The following is a 17,210-nucleotide window of genomic DNA, read 5'->3' on the forward strand; positions in this document are numbered from 1 at the left end:
TTTTAGTCTTTTTATATAGCTTTCAGGGATGACATAAATGTAAATGAATGTGCAGTGGGACTTCCCATAGTCTCTGCTAAGACCTCAATGCCGAGAACAATGGGGGACAAGCACCGCTACTTTCTAAAGAGTGGTGCAGACCATCAATGTGGCGGACCTGACACCTATGCCAGCTCCACCAGATTTAGCCCATCTCTCCCCTTCAGCCTGTATAGATGACAAGGCCAGAGAGGGATCAGAGAGATTGGAGACAGGGTTTCTTTGAAGAGAGTTGTCATGGAGCTGACCTGCTGTGTGTTTCCATTTGACCTCCCAAGGAAAGAGGAGAGACTGCTTCCCTGTTCTTAGCCTGATCCAAGAAAGGAGGCACAGGGAACCACTTGCAGAGAGGGTGGAGGAGGGAAACCCCATCTCACCTCATTCCCACCCATGCTCGCAGAAATTCCAAGTTCTGAGATTGCCTTGGACCTTGAGAGGAGGATGGTCATTTACTGGGAGAACTTGATGAGTGATAACTGGAGTTTGTGGGGTACAGAGGCTGATGCCTGACTCTGGACTGCATAGATCTCAAGGGAAGATGGCTGTAGGGGTAGAGTGGAGACAAAGGGTTTTGTTGCTCATGAGCTATTCTTCCAGAGTTTGATGGGGCAAAGATTTGCATTTTCCCTTACCCTAAGAGGGCAACTCAGACAGTAGCTGGGCTAGAGCACCTTGAAGGACTTTTCTCAAGAGGACTGCGTGCAGGGTGGTAAGTCCAACAGTAAGGGGCTGGCCGGGTATACCATTACTCAGAGGTGCAAAAAGGGATTCACAGATGGCCAGCCAGACAGAGCATCATCCTTGTCTGGGAATAGTGAAGTGGGATTCCCCTTGGCCAAGAGAGAAATGGCCAGCATTTAGCCTCCTGCAGTAGGAAGGGCATCAAGTCTACATAAACAGCACAGGTCTCATACTCATAAAACCTTCTGTCCCTTCCCTTTCCTTCCCTTCCTTTTTTGTTCCACCTTCATCATGCCACCCCCAACCCTGGAGGAGCCAGAAGCAGCACAGTGAGTGAGGGAAGAGCAAAGGGAAGAAGTATGAAGAAATAGCACAGACTCTCTCTCTACTGCTCTACTGTGCCCTGGCTGAGGAAGATTTGAATTGGATGAGATGTTGGAATTTTGACTTGACTAAACTTAATCCTTGAAAAGGAGGCTGTTGGTTAATACCTGAAAATGACTGGAAAGCTATAGTAAGTTATCCAGGGACAGGGAAAGGAGATCCAACAGAGCTTGTACAAAGGCAGTGGTAAGAAAATTCATAAAGCTGCCTCCCTACTGAGTGCTTAGGCAATGAACCAAATGGATCAATGCAGAGCAAATGAACAGGCACTACAAAGATGATGCCTGAGCTCAATCTGAACCAAAATGAGAAAAGGCCTTTGATGGAATAAAATGATTCTGACTTTATTTTAGCTTTTGAAGCCTTGGTCAGCCCCTTCTAGAGTGGCGCTATAAGCAGATTTGATTTTAAGAACCTCAGCAAAGAAAGAGATTTTCCTCATTATTCTTCCAGCAATTATCTTCTTTTTGCAAAGGCAGGTAGAAAACAGTAATGATCTAAGCTGTCAGTAGGTTACCTCCTGAAAGATTTTGTTTCACTTCATAAAATATTAACAAAGGGGAAAAAAAATCTATATGTGATGAATCAGAATTGAGTAAGGAAAAGCAGAATAATAGTCCATCCCCTCCAGTATGCCAAAGATGTCCCACCACAATTCTTGCTGTATTATTTTAGCTACTTTCATCACTAGACAAGAATCTGGATTCACAGTGCTCATTCGAAAAATCTGACTCACCATGTTGGGGCTAAGTGTTAGAAACACAGAGCCGAATGAAGGAAAATTCATATCCGCATCATATTTTTCAGATATGACATGCACTGTTCCCTGTTCTACACCGCAAAGGCCAGAGTCCTCCTGGGAAGACTTCCTTCAATCTCTCTGAATTGCTAAAGTTTCTGAGCAGGCACATGGCTTCCCTAGCCCCTGCAGTTCTCTTCTCCCGTTTTTACCTGAGAGCAAAGGCATCAGCAGCTTCCAGTACACGAATGGACATGAGATGAGTTCATATAGAGCAAAGCCTGCTGCCGCGGGCAGACATCTGAACCATTTAATCTTTACTTTGCTGTCCAAATTGATAGAGCTCAGGGAAAATCCATATATCCAGTAGAAGGCAAACATAATAAGAAAGGCAAGCTCTCTTTTATTTAGAGCATTAGAGTTTTTTGGTTTTTTTTAATCCAAGAGTGATCCTGGTCAAACCTTTGAGTCATATGGGCCGAGAGCTTTTCAAATAACATATTTAATAATCTTTGGAACTCATCTTATTTAGTCCCATCTTAATATAGGGCGAAGTCTTATCCAGGAGTCCAGGTATGAGGAGTATGAATGAGTGTGTGTGCACACGTGCATGTATGTGTGTGTGCATTGGGTGGGAATGAGAGGGCTGTCTGGCTAATGATTGGGCAAAACATCAGTCCAGAAGCTGAAGGGAAATAGCAGTGGAGAGTTGTAAGAAGCAAGTGGAAGGCAGGCATCCAGGCGTCCTGCTCATGATAAGCAGGAACATAGCCTAAGATCTAGGGGCTAGTCTGCCATCCTCATACACCCTGGCATTCTCAAATACTCTCTGACCACCTAATAAACCACCCACTCATGCCGATACACCTTTGCATATGCTGTACTTGCCGTATTTCCTGATGTCTAAGACGCTCCCATGTATAAGAAGCACCTTAATTTTGGGGCCCGAAATTTGAAAAAAAATGTATTACATAAAGTTATTGAACTCAAGTTTTATTCATCATAAAATTCATACAACTCCTCATCACTGTCAAAACTCCCAGCCACTAGCTTGTCCTCATGTGTGTCTGATGATGAATCACTGTCTTCATATATTGCCTTGTCCTCAGCGGGAAATGCAAGTAAAAAAATCTACAACCACTGTATGAGACGCACCCAGTTTTTAGACCCCAAATTCTTCGAAAAAGGGTGCGTCTTATACACAGGGAAATACGGTATCTTCTCCTTATTCCATCTGGCCAAATTCTAGTTCTGACATCACTTCCTCTAGAAAGTCTTCCCTGAATCCCAAATCCAAGGTAACCTTTCTGAACCCATCACATTTATTTTGCACTTCTGTTAGTGTATCACTGTGCATGTTTACATAGCACTTTGGTATTTGAATAATTTGAGCAATGCTACAATATACATTAACACAAAACTATATTAAAGGCACTGAGAAGTCCTGAAACAAAGAAACCTGTTTAGCTATCTTTAGCTCAGGGGTTTCCTAGTTTATTTGACTATATATAGACCTTCGTCCCTCATATAAAGATTATTATGCTAAAAAACTGGTATTCTAGGGAGCAACATTTTGGAAAAGTTGGTGCCTGTGATCTTTTTGAGGCCAATGACTATTTTTGTATCACCAGGATATACAAGAATGCCTGACATATTAAAGGTGCTTATAATGTGTTTGTTGAATGAGGGGATGAGTGAGTGATGAAGAAGCCTCATTCTGGTGTTCAGGCTCTGACTGGACTGATTATATAATCCAGTGGATTGCTGGAAGGGAGGTAAAAGTTTTCCCTAGACTTGTCCCCTTCAGGTCCAGGGTCAGCCTCAGTATTGACATCAGGGGATGAAGCAATGCTAATGGGTAAAGTTGCCTGCCTTAGGGAGGTGTTTTAGAATAGCCAAAAGATAAGTAAACAGAGAGGGAAAGATGGGATGGAGAGGGGGAGTAGGAGAGGACAGAGGCAAGTGCCTATGGCAGGGGTGACAGTGTCCTCAGTCTTACTGTTCCTCAGGGAAGACCTTGTCATTATGCCTAGCTTTGATATAGATATTAAAAAATCTTCTGTTCCAGATACTAGAAAAGACAGGTCCTCTTTTTCTTACCCTTTAATCCCTTTAGACCTTCCTTTTTTTCCCGTTTGCTAATGCCAAATGCAATGTGCTTGTAAGTACTCAAGAGGGACCCAAAACGTTTTGAAATAGATCTCAATGGGTGACGAATTTGGAGATCTTGATATATAGCATTAAAGAAAGACAAGTAAAATATGAGAACTCAAAGACACCTTCAAGATCATGGAATTCAAAGTCCTCATTTGCAAACAGGCCAATGGAGACTCGGAGAAGTTAAGGGTAATACAAAAATAATAATGCCCCAAATAATATAGCACTCTGATAACTGGGTCTGGGGCACAAGCGTTACAACTCCTTGTCCTCTTTCTCTATCCCCCACTGACACAAATATGGTCAAAATGTTCTGTGATCACAAATGAGAGTGAGTAAGGACTAGGAGTGGTGCATTCTTCAAAGGATGGATTACATTCAGGTAACACAGTCAAATGGATGATTTGACACTAGTCCACAGGTCTAGTTGCCTCTCCCCAGATATACATGTTCTCCCCAGCCAGCTGGTCCTCACCATCACTGAGGATGAAAAATTATGCATTAAACAAGTAATCATTAGATCATGACATTGGTTACCCAGAGTATCTGGCCTTGGAACTAATTTTTAAATGCTTGGGAAAAATTCTTCAATTCTTCAACACTTCCCCACTCTTAAGTTTGTACACCCAGGGTTATTGCAAATTTAATGCGTTAGTCTTTCAAGATTCTCTGTACTCCTTGTACTAGGTTCTTAAGATACGGCAGAAAAACAATCTCGAAAGTAGCTTACTTCCATAAGTTAAGAAAAAGTCATCTGGCTTTTCTTTTTTGAAACCCCAAGAGATTGTTAATTGCTTTATTCATGTAAACAAAGATCTCAAGAGGTGGTGACATTTTATTGTCTCTTGGGTTAACCCAATTGTCTTTTAAAATACTCATGCAGATTCATGGATTAATCTATTGTGATTAGTTACCATTCACTCTATACATAACACTCATTTATAGTGTGGTTCCAACAGTGGCCACAAGTGGAGATGGGCTGTGTGTCTTTAGGGTCAAAATGTGGATATACCTATGAAAACTCCAATCTTCTGCCATTTCCAAAAGTGCTAAGCCTTCCCTACTTTTAAAAGAGAAAAAGTGAAAATGTCTAGTCTTTTTCAAATCTCAATTCCTTTTGTAAGTGATCCTACACATATCTAAAGGGGCATTCTTCTGTTCTCTCATCTCCCTTGCCCTTATCTCCTTTCTGTGAAGGCTTTCTCCTCAGGGTGGAATTCTCACCGATAACCTCTCCTTCCGGTTTTCCCTGCAGAGAACCCGCCCATGTGGCCACTAGGGGGCCCTGCTGCACACGACACTCAGGATTAATCTGGTCTTGGCTCACCTCACTACCACTTGGGGTGTTCTTAAGGTCTGGTTCCCATCCTTCCATTTCTTTTTAGTGAAAAGTAACCTAGGATTACTCCAGCCTTGTCTTTAGAAATAAAAAATACTGAACAACAAATATTAATAGATAAGAGAGTAAAGCATAATATATTGTAGAAATGCGAAAATAGCAAGACCAGGTCACAGGAGAAGAAAAGCCGTTAACTAGGTGGTCTTCCTCTTAGTTTTAGATCTCATGTCTGCAGTTTGTCTTTATCTGACTGCTTATGCTTCCTACCCTCCACCAGGCCTCCCAGTCCCTACTCACCCTCCCCTCTCCTCTCTTCTCTGTTGACAGAGCCATAGTTCGGTCAATGCAGGCGGGTGGGAGGAAATGGCAGAAATAGTTATCCTGGGAAAAGGAATCCATTGTCCCCAGCTCACCCATTTCATTCTGGAAGGTGTGGTCCTGCGGAAGGATGGAGTGGGAATTCTGAACAGTTCCTCCTCCAACAAACCAATTCACATTGGGGTTCCAGCGGTTCACAAAGCCACAGAGATGATTTTCTTCAAAGTCACATTCTGGCAGAAGAGAAATGAAAACATACCTCATGGAGATGTAGTCATACCTGGCTACACCCATACTCACTGCAGAGTCTGCACTTAGATATTAAAATATGTTTCTCACTCCCTTTGCCCACTGGAAACTTTATACCAGGACCCCTGCACAATCAAGAAGAGAGAGAGCTTCTGTAATGAACAGAAATTGTAATTCATCATTGCCCCTTTGAATTCTGGCCCTTCCACTTACTAGCCATCTTACGTGCAGAGAGTGACTCATTACTTCCTCTTAGCCTCTGTTTCTTCATATGTGCAATGTTCCCACCTCATAGGACTGTTGTAAGTGTGGACAGCTCCCAACACGGTGATAGGTGCACGTTTGGTGTTTGGCACAAGTCAGCCATTTTTATCATCCATGTGTGTTTCAAAGCACTGTTTAGGGCTATGCTCTTAGTTCCAGAAAATTTATCCTCGACCTTTTCTTGCACCTGGTAGCCCATTCTTCCATTTGCCTTTCTCCTGATGGTGGACAAAATACCCAGAGCTAAGGGGTGTGCTTCCTAATGCTAACATCTTCTGCTTTTCTTATAAACAAGAGCCCAGTTAGAATAGGCAGTACAGGCATACGCTAGGCTCTGGGTCCTTCTGCAGCTACTGCGGAGAGAAGAGACAGAAGATAAACAGAACCCAGGCTGGCCGAGTGGCTCAGTTGGTTAAGAGCTTGCTCAAGAATTTGAGCTCTGAGCAACAGCGGTTCAATTCCCAGCCTGAGCTGAGCAGCCTCTGAGCTGCCAACAGGTGGCAGGATGGCTCAGCTTAAAAAAAAAAAAAAGGAAGATAAACAGACGCCCTCCCCTGCCCTCTTTTAGTGGCATTGACATGTTTTCATGGTTAAATTTTTCCTAGTCAACAGACTACTTTAGTAGAAACAAAAAACTCACAAGCCAGTGTATCCACTGTCCCCCATAATCATCAATTAAAAGTATGAAGTGTGATTGTGCTGCCACCTCCCGTGGACCCCTTCAGATCCACTCCACCTTTTTCCACCCTGCTCTGTCCTCCAGAGGTTGACCTGTATAGACCGTATCAATGGTCCCCCTTCCTTCCAGCTTCCTGTTGGATTCGACCAATGGAAGGTGGGAGGAGAATGAGGTTGGGAGTGTCGATTCCTCCAGCACTCTCTCTACCAGGTCACCATGGGTTGGCTGTGTCCCTCTACAGAGGGGACAGCTCTTGTCAAGAAGTTCTTACCACACACCACTGTCTCTAGGTTCTCATAACCCTCCTCCCTTGCTCCTTCAGATCTAAGGATGGTAACAGCTCATGACTCATCGCTGTTACCAGTTCTAGATTACTACACTATCCCTCATTGGTTTCCTTTACCCACTCACACCTTTGTAGTTCCTTGTGGAACTTTCCTCAAATTACTCAGGTTGAATGAACCCTCTGTTTCCACTTTCCTGACATGACCCTCACTGATATATTAATAGTCATCAATGTGTTTTTACACTAGCAAGCACTGAAAAATTTTAAGATTCTCATTTACAACTTTTCCACTGCAGCATCTGCTAACCAGTGCTCAACATTCAGTGCCAAAGACTGCCACAGAGTACAATAGAAAAGAAAGCAAAATATCCCTCAATGTGCCAGGCACTTTTCTAAGCACTTTATATAAATTAATGTATGTAAGCCTCAGAATAACCCCGTAAGGTAGGTACTATTATGAGCCTCATTTAACAGATAAGGAACTGAGAGAAACAAATAGAGTGCATAGAAAGAAAGGAGAAGTGAGAGTGTGAGTGCACGTTTAATAAGATAAAAGTATTGGCACTCCTCTTGTTTCTTAAACAAACCAGAAGCCATCAAGTGACTTGAAGAAAGAAAACTAACATTTCTTGAGTGTTAAGCACCCCAAGAATCACCTACATATCTATGATCTCATTAGTGCCCACAATAATCCTATGAGGAAAGCAGTTTATCCCTGTTTTACAGGTGATAGAACAGAGGCATGAGGCTCCTCCGTGGGTTAACTGAGCCAGCAGGTGGTAACTCTACCTCATGTGTCTGACTAGTCAGCCGGTTGTCTAAGACCCAAGCAGCAGACATGTGGGAGCTACAGGGAGGTTCAGGGAAGGGAAGTGGGGCCTAAAATCACTGTATCTCTCAGTCTGTTTTGTTTCACTTGCATTAGCGTCATCACTGGATGGCCACAACAGAGATGTGAGACTCCGGGAATTAGCAAAGGCTCTTTTGTGTTCAGAATCATCTTTGACTCTCTCTTCCTCTCCACAGCCATTCAACCTCCAAGTACTGTCAGTGTTGAAAAACCTCCCAAATCGACCGCTTTTTTTCCTACTCCATTGCCAACCCCAATTTTAGACCCTCATTATGTCCCTGTAAGATCACAACCACTTCCTAGGGATTTTCCTACCTCTTAAGCATTTTCCTTGTTTCTAACTCATTTGCCATGTGGCAGCCAGAGTCATCATCTGGAAACCACGGCTGCAAACCACTCCTCTGCTGACTGACCTTTAGGACCTCCCACCCATGTAATTCATTAATCCAAGCTCCACAGCTGGGATCCAGGCTCTCCTGTAACAAACTCCCTCATCAATCCTGATTCTCACTTCAAACACCCCACTCAGCGTCCAGCCTTTGCCTGAGCTTGTTCTGTGCTTTCTCTCCACTCAAGTCTTCCTACCTGGCGCCTTTACTTGACTAAATTCTACTCCTTGAAATGCCAGCTCAAATGCGTCTCCTGAATTCAGTCCTCTCCGCCCTCCCCTCCTCCCCACTGCACCTCCACAGTAAGGCTAGTCCTTCGCCGGCAATATTCATCACATATAGACATAGCTTCAGGGGTAGACAAGTAGAAGGTGAGCGACCGACCACAGGACAAGGACTGTCTTTTCCTTATGCCCTCTCAGAAGCGGACACATAAGAGGCACCCAGATAACCCTGCTCAAGTGGAATCTAAGTGACAATTGTGACTATAAAGACAGAGGCAGTGGGGTGCAAAAGAGAAACGGAGTAAAGTGAGGACAGGGGGTAATACAATGCCCACTTTTCTGGAAAAATGCTACAAAAAGCTGAGTTCACAGTAAACTGGAAATTGTTTTTATTAGAATATGCTGAGGTTAAGGCAGCGGCTCAGGTTACCGTTGCTGCATCTACTTTTCTTTCATTAATCCAGCCAGTCTGGGCAAACTCGAATGAGCTTTCCCATGCTAAAGACAGAAACAAGAATACGCCATTCCAGTGAACCTAGCAAAGAATTTTAACTATTATGCATGATGCAGTGCATTCTATAAAACACTTTAGGATTGATTCAATTCCCCCTGGCAGCAGTGGATTTTAGAACAAGATTCATGTTCTGATACAATGAAAATGAAACCCACTTACCAATACAGTAGCCCGTTGTCATCTTGATTTCAAAGAGTGCAATGCTGGCTGTGTTTCCCTGTCCTAGCACACCTTCTATTAAAATCTGCACAAGACATGGGGAAAAGGGAGTGAGACTTCAAAACACCATGTTTCTTTGTTTCAGTATTTCGGCTATTAGACAGAGGCTGTTCAGCAATTCAAGGCAAAGTGAGATTGTCTGTCTCAGCCTATTGCTATTCGATATCAATCTCATGATGAACTTTATTAAAAAAGTGTGTGTGTGTGTGTGTGTGTGAGTGTGTGTGTGTGGTGTGTGTGTATCAGTGAGTGTGTGGTGTGTCAATGAGTGTGTATGTGTGGTGTGTGTGTATGTGTATGTGAGTGAGTGTGTATATGTGTGTGTGTGTGAGTGTGTGAGTGCATGTGTGTGTGTACATACATACTCAGAACTATGAGGTAAACAAGCTGTCCAATAAAAGCTTAGAGTCAGGTGCCTTCCACTGTTACCCCAAGCACCACCTTCTCCAGTGCTTGTGGTGGCACCAGCTGGCTGTGGGTAGAGGGGAGAGCATGCGCCTCTGGGGAAATCCATCCTGAGAAAGATCAGGAACAGAAGGTAGAAGCTTCAGGGGGGAAAATCCCGTGGAGGTGGAGATAGGATGCATAATCTGACTAGTGGTGGGAGAGCTACACGTGAGATGGAGGAGGCTCATAAATAAACTAACATATAATATCTATATTGCTGAAAAAATTGAAAATTTCACACACAGAGCAGATAGAAGTGTGACAATTTATGTGACTGATTTCAAGCACTGTTATCATTCATACTTGGTCCTGTTTCTGAAAGTATTCACTTTCCTTTAGGTGATTTTAGCCCAATATTTTGCAACTATGTTGGTAGATTTCGGCTATGATATACTGTGGGGAGGATGTTGTGAAACAGGGAACTCAATGTACCTTCCCTCGAGCCACCTGATGGGGAGGGACTACAAGCAGACAGGGACAGAGGAGATTTCAAAACTTTTGAAGAAGTGGGATGGGATAGGAAATTGAAAGGGGGTTAGGAATGGAGAACATTTTCATGAAGCCTCCATTGTATCATTTATGACATAGTCTCACTAAATATCACACTTTATGGTCAAGCGAGTCCTCTTTCCCTACTCCAATCCACATGCAACTTAATCTTAGATGCTCTACTTTCCTTTTCCAACACTTCCTGTGGAATAACTTCCATCTTTAAAAACGAATCAGAGCATGTCTTTTAAGTAGCTTTCCTCTTGTAAAGTAAGAAAGTACAATTCATTTTTCCTTTTATTATGGCTAATGTTTTGTTTAAAATTTGTAGCAAACAAACCATTAGGAAGATAACATAAACATATACCACACACAACTGAGAAGGATGAAACAAAATTGTAAGAAATGAGAATGCTTCCTTAACGCCATTAGAAAGTAAATTTCCATTGAGGAGGTTGGTTTAGGCCCCATTTAGATTTGTACTGAAGTCCCATTTAAACAGACAGGAAAGAAATCTGGAAAGAAGCTCTCTTAAGAAATAAAAAAAGGGCTGGCCGAGTGGCTCAGTTGGTTAAGAGCTCGCTCAAGAGTTTGAGCTCTGAGCAACAGCGGTTCGAGTCCAGCCCGAGCTGAGCAGCCGCTGAGCTGCCAACAGGTAGCAGGATGGCTCAGCTAAAAAAAAAAAAAAAAAAAAAAAAAAAAAGAAATAAAAAAATATATTAATTTCCATTATTAATATTCTTTTCTGATGCATCTCCTATAAAAAAAAATCACACCCTGACACAGGATATAATGAACTCAATGGCGGATAGCCTAAAGCCACAGATAAACTTCCTCCAAAATTCCACCTGCCTTGAATTTCTTGGAGCTGTTTTGCAAATCCAGGCTGGCTATAAGCCAACTGTCCGAATGCTCCGTAGCTGTCCAAAGCAAGCGATCAAAGCTTTCGTCCTCAAATCTCAAGTAGAGGTTCAGTCGGCTGGAATCTGATGCAGGCCCAGAAGGTGCAGCTATCTGATAGACCAATCGGAGGCAGCTCCACTCCTCAACTTGCAAGTCAGAACTGAGCAGCACAGCTTTCTCCCCCTGCTTAGCGAAGGAGGTGTCCACGTAAATGTAATGGCCTGGAAAGAGAAAATAACACAGGGAGGGATCAAACTTCTGTTGACAACTCAGGAAAAGACACAATTGCGGTCCAGTCAATCAGAGGGCAGGTACAGCCTACAAATGCAATTTATTAGTCCCCCAAATGTTGTCTGATCACTGGGTTTCTGCCTTCTTGTGAAAAACTAGAAGGTCCAGCAACACTGAGGCCACTTACACACGACATACAACAGGGTGGAGCTGAGCAGTGCTGCCTCTTCAGAGGGTGGCGCGTGAGTGCCATTTTCCCCTCATCCCTACTATTCCCTATTACCTCCTGACATGGCAGCCAGGTGACTGCTGCCTGTTATCTTATACCAGGCCCACTTAGCACACTTCATTCATCTTCCTGGTCCCCATACGCATATGAGTTTGAGAACCCAGGCTAAGGGGCTTCAGAATCTGGAGGAACAGCATGAGCAGGGGAAACACCCAAGACTGAGGTGAACCCAACCTTCTTCTTCCATAGCTCCCCTCATACCTAATGATTCAATCTGCATTTAACTTGCATTGTTATAGTAGATTGAATCAATTTGGTTCCCTCAGGTCTTGGGGCCTAAGCAGATAAAGTTCACTGTAAACTAATTCTTTTTTCATTAGGAATGAGACTTGCCTTAGAGTCTCTAGACTCTTTCCTGGCCAGATCTTATAGTTACAATAACTAAATGAGAAAGCATATACAAAACATGTAGGACAGGGCTTGGATAGCAGTGGGCACTCTGGGACTATCAATCATTTCCTTCTCCTCCTTTCCCTTCTCCCCTTTCTCACTCTCTTCTCCCTCCCCTTTCCCTTTCTCTTCTCTGTGTCTCCTCCTTCCCTCCCCCCATCCTGCTCCACCCTCTTCCATTTCCTTCCGCTCTCTCCACCCTTTCCCTCCATTCCCACCCCCTCGCCCCATCATCTGCATACTGACAAGTGGTGCTCTGCTGGCTACATCAGGATTTAGAACAGCATTTCAATGGGGGAAAGAAAAAGATTGGAACCAAGAACCCTAAATTGAGTCTTTCAAATCCAACTCTGATCATTGGCTTCCTATAGCAGTGATCTGATCTGTCTGTGGGTCCCAGGGACCCAGTGCCTTTCTAGCCTGTGACTCTCACGCCTGCTCAGAGGTTCCCACATTTAGTGGCCAGTATCTAACCTGCTGTCTTTCATCATGTGACCACCCACTCCACCCCTTGAATTTTGGGCTCTCCAACACGCAACGCTTACTAGAAAGGCCGTGAAATGCCTCTGCTTTGCTTGATGTTCTTCAGCCCCTCCTCCCAGGCTTGTTGCCCCAAATGCTGGTCAGCCAGGATCCTTGTTTCTGTGGTGAGTACTGACAGGCAAGTAGCAGCTCAGCTGATGACCATTCTTACAGTTGAGGCACAGTGAGGGCATTGCCTTCAGGGAGCCTCACTTGCTTGCAAAGGGTCAAGATCAAGACCTTTGTCCAGCTGGCAATCTTCTTCATGTGGCCACCCACAACTGGGTGCAAATAGCAGTTGCTTCTAGATACCAACCCAGGCACCTCTGTGGAGAAAATCTGGCCCTCGCAGCAATCGCCACCAACACTGTTGCCTCCTGCATACAGTGAACACTCACTGTAAACCAGATGCTGTTCTAAGCACTTCACACACTAATTTATTTACTAGCCACGGAGCCTGTTTGGTTTTGACGCACTAAAGCCAGGCATCTTGATGCCAACGCTTTTTGAATAAAAATGCTGCTTCACTGTGACATGAGGGAATGTATGTGCACTATTTTCCTCTCCTGGCTCTCTGTTTTGGCTTCAAAAGAAGTGACTCTAAGCAGCTGGTAGTTGGGTGGGGTGGGGATGAAGATTGGGGGAGATCCTGAGAGCACTTCAAACCTTTTCTGAGGAACTAGAGAGTTGTTATAAAAGAGGAAATAAACAAAGAAAGTCCCCACTGGGACCTATGGAGGTTCACGTCCCATGCCAACTTTGCTGCCACTTCTCCCCGGGCACTTCCCCAACTTCTCTTGTTCTTCTAGTCCCTCCTTCCTTTCCCTATTCTAGAAGAGAACAAGTCACAGCAGAGGCTCTCACACTTGAGCCCGGAGTCACCTGGAGGGCTTGTTCAAACACAGGTTGCTGGACACGCTCCTAGTTTCAGATCCAGCAGGCCTTGGGTGACGCTGCATTTCTAAAAGATTGTATTTCTGAGAAGTTCTAGGTGATGCTGAAGCTGCTGGTCTGGGGATCACAATTTGAGAACCAATGTTTTACCAAATGTGACAGAGAAATAGGACTCATTTTTTAGACACCTCTTGTCTATCAAAGGACGAGCAGGCTACTGTAGGAAGAAAAGGAGGGAAGGGTTCTATTGGGAGGTAAACCTCAAACTTAGTCAATATGGGTTATAGCAGGCTCAGAGTCCATCTACTGGTGATTATCTTGATTTTTTCAGTGACTGTAATAAAAAAATCTCTCGACATTTTCTCTCACTGTATCAGATGTTATTATAAGGACATGCTAACATTCTCATGTTAAGAACCTTTGACAGCACACACTATATAAAATGTATTATTTAAAATACTTCGACCTTATACAGTATGAAAGTTGGTGCTATTTACTGAGTGATTTTGACATCTGAGCCATAAATGTTGGCTATTCCAAAATTTGGGGATTTTGCATGTAAACTACAGGCCTCAAATTCATTTTTAGGTCATGCTGTGCGAATGTGTCTATTAGCTGCGTTATAATCCACCCAAAGATTTATCTACCCAACTGATTTTGCATCCACTCAGCAGAATAATGCATTTTCCTAGATCGAATAATTAGCCCAAGTGTACTCACCTCTACTATCACTGCCAAGCTCAAGACAGATTTTTCTCAATCACCATTTTTTTTTTCTGCTCAGCCTGGATATAGCCTCAGAATCCTTCTAAACACAACATTCCATGTAGCCATTACTAATAAACTTGAGTTGGCATTTGAGTTGAAATTGTTACCTTTGCTTGTAGGTTCAATGTTAGAGTATATTTTGTGGTTATGTTAGGGCTAAATTGAACTAGAAAGAACATGGCATACTTTAAATAAGTTTTAGGAAATTAAGAAAGAATGACGAAGATATTGATATCAGGAATGGTAACTTACCCTGGACTGTAACTAACAAAATTGCTATTCTGTGCAACAACGTGGATGGTAATATGTTAAGTGAAATAAGTCAGACTGAGAAAGACAAATACCATATGATCTCACTTATATGTGGAATCTAAGGAACAAAATAAACGAACAAACAAAACAGAAACAGGCTCATAGATACAGAGAACAAAATGATGGTTGCCAGAGGTGAAGGGGTTGGAGAGCTGGGGGAAAAGGGGGAAGGGATTAAGAAACACAAATTGATAGTTACAAAACAGTCACAAGGGCTATAAAGTACAGCATAGAGATTATAGTCAATAATGTTGCAACAACTATGTAATCAATATATAGTGCCAGGTGGGCACTAGACTAATCGAGGGGAATCACTGCATAAATTGTATAAATGTCTAACCACTATGCTGTACACCTGAAACTAATATAAAATAATATTGCATGTCAATTGTAATTGAAAAAAATTAATTAAAAATAATTTTAAAACCACAATTGCTATTCTAGAACAAATTGATAACGTTGTTGGTGAGTTGTTTCTTCTTATTCTATTAAAAATTATTTTACCATTGAAAAAGTGAGTTAACGAAGTCTTCTTTGTTTGTGAAATATTTCATTTATTCCATCCTCATGATAATGACATCTGGAAGTTAATCTTGGACATAATTTATGTGCAATAAAATTCACCCTTTTAATCCAATTCAGAGGTTTTTAGTATATTTACAAAATTGTGCAACCATTACCACTACTATTTCTAGGACCTTTTCATCACCCCAAAAGGAAATCCCACACCCATTAGCAGCCCTTCCTCATTTTTCCCTCCCCCTAGCCTCTGGAAATCACAAAAGTACTTACTGTCTATATGGGTTTGTTTATTCTGAAAATTTCATATGAATGGAGTCAGACAATATGTGGCCTTTTGTGACTGGTTTCTTTCACTTAGCATAATGCTTTTAAGGTTTATCATGTTGTAGCATGTATCAGAATTTCATTCTTTATTGAGGCCGAATAATATTCCATTTTATTATGGGTATACCACAGCTTACTTCTATTTATGCACTCATCAGTTGATAGACATTTGGGTTGCTTCCACTTTTTGACTATTATAGACAGTAATGCTACTATAAAGCTTTGTGTACAAGTTTTTACGAAAACATAAGTTTCAATTCTTTTAGGAATATGTCCAGGAGTGGAATTGTTAGGTCATACGGTAACACTGTGTTTAGCTTTTTGAGGAGCTGCCAAACTCTTCCTGAAGTGGCATTCTCATGTCTATTAGCAATGTATGAGGGGTCCTATTTCTCCACATGTTCATCAATACTTGTTACTGTCTGCCTTTTTTAAAATTATAGCCATCTAAATAGATATGAAGTGATATCTAATTGTGGTTTTGATTTGCATTTCTCTAATGACTAATGATGTAGAACATTTTTTGGCATGTGCTTATTGGTCATTTGCACATCTTCTTTGAAGAAATTTCTATTTAAATCATTTGCCCATTTTAAAAATTGCGGTATTTATCTTTTCATTGTTGAGTTATAAGAGATTCTACATATTCTTGAATACTAGATCTTATGGTATACATGACTTGCAAATATTTTTTTCCTATTCTGTGGGTTGTCCTGTTACTTTCTTGATGGTATCCTTTGAAGTACAAAAGTTTTTAATTTTGAAGTCCAAATTTCTATCTTTTCTTTGGATAATGTGTGCTTTTGGTGTAATAGCTAAGAAACCATTTTCTAATTTAAGGTCATGAAGGTTTATACCTATGTTTTCTTCTAAGAGTTTTACAGTTTTGGCTCTTATATTTAGGTCTTTGATCTATTTTGAGTTAATTTTTACTCATTAAGTTGTCTTGGCATCTTTGTTGAAAATCAACTGAACATAGATATAAGAATTTATTTATTAACTCTCAAATCTGTCCATATATGAGTACCACACAGTCTTACTTACTGTAGCTTTGTAGTGAGTTTTGAAATTGGAAAGTGTGAGCCCTCCAACTTCATTCTTTTTTTTTTTGAGATTATTTTGACTATTCTGGGTCCCTTACATTTCCATATGCATTTAAATAACAGGACAGGAATAAGGCAAGTTAAAATAACAGAAATCACTGTTCTTAATGATAGTCTGTCTTTTTTCTTGAATAAATGCTCTGAAATATTGCAAGTCTTTGGTTAATTTCAAGTTCTCAAAAGGTTGATTTTGACAATGGTTACCAGTGTTTTCATTGCTTTTATGGGGACAGGGTTTTCTGAAGTATTTAATCCACCATTCCTGCTGACATCACTCCCTTTCTAGATCTTTTTTAATTAAGATGTTAAAGCAAACATGAATAAATAAAAAGGCAAAGGAAGGCAGAATCACATGTGGGTTGGGTTGTTGACTATGACTCATCAGGCCAAGGGTCTGGGGAAGATTTAATAGCTAGTGTTGGAGCACGATGACAGGAGGGGAAGAAAGGATCCTTTTCAAATATTGCTGCTTAGGTAATTTGGACTGCTTTAGGAGACATTGGAAATCATAACATCTTTATTAAGGGGTCAGAAAAGGGCCATAAACTTCCAAACAGGTGTTTTTAAAGTAAGTCACCCATCAAAACTAATAATAAAACCATCCTGCCCAAAAGGTCAAGCTCCACGTGCCTCAGGGTCTGAACATATCTTCTAGTCACATGCAGGCATCAGAAAAATCTTTTCT

At 41.8% G+C, this 17,210-nt stretch overlaps 1 protein-coding gene across 2 annotated transcripts in view; it reads right to left on the reverse strand.

Annotated features, from left to right (window-relative positions):
* The window catches only part of MAMDC2 (MAM domain containing 2), a 155,842-nt gene that overhangs the window by 82,992 nt on the left and 55,640 nt on the right, over positions 1-17,210 (reverse strand). For both annotated transcript variants that reach the window (XM_019661122.1, XM_019661121.1), the window contains exons 3-5: positions 11,120-11,391; positions 9,272-9,356; positions 5,753-5,890 (exon numbers count right to left, since the gene is read on the reverse strand). In XM_019661122.1, the coding sequence (XP_019516667.1) occupies positions 5,753-5,890; positions 9,272-9,356; positions 11,120-11,391 (495 nt within the window). The remainder of the gene's footprint in view (positions 1-5,752; positions 5,891-9,271; positions 9,357-11,119; positions 11,392-17,210) is intronic.

This window comes from Hipposideros armiger, unplaced genomic scaffold (assembly GCF_001890085.2).
Source record: "Hipposideros armiger isolate ML-2016 unplaced genomic scaffold, ASM189008v1 scaffold_335, whole genome shotgun sequence".
Lineage (NCBI taxonomy): Eukaryota > Metazoa > Chordata > Mammalia > Chiroptera > Hipposideridae > Hipposideros > Hipposideros armiger.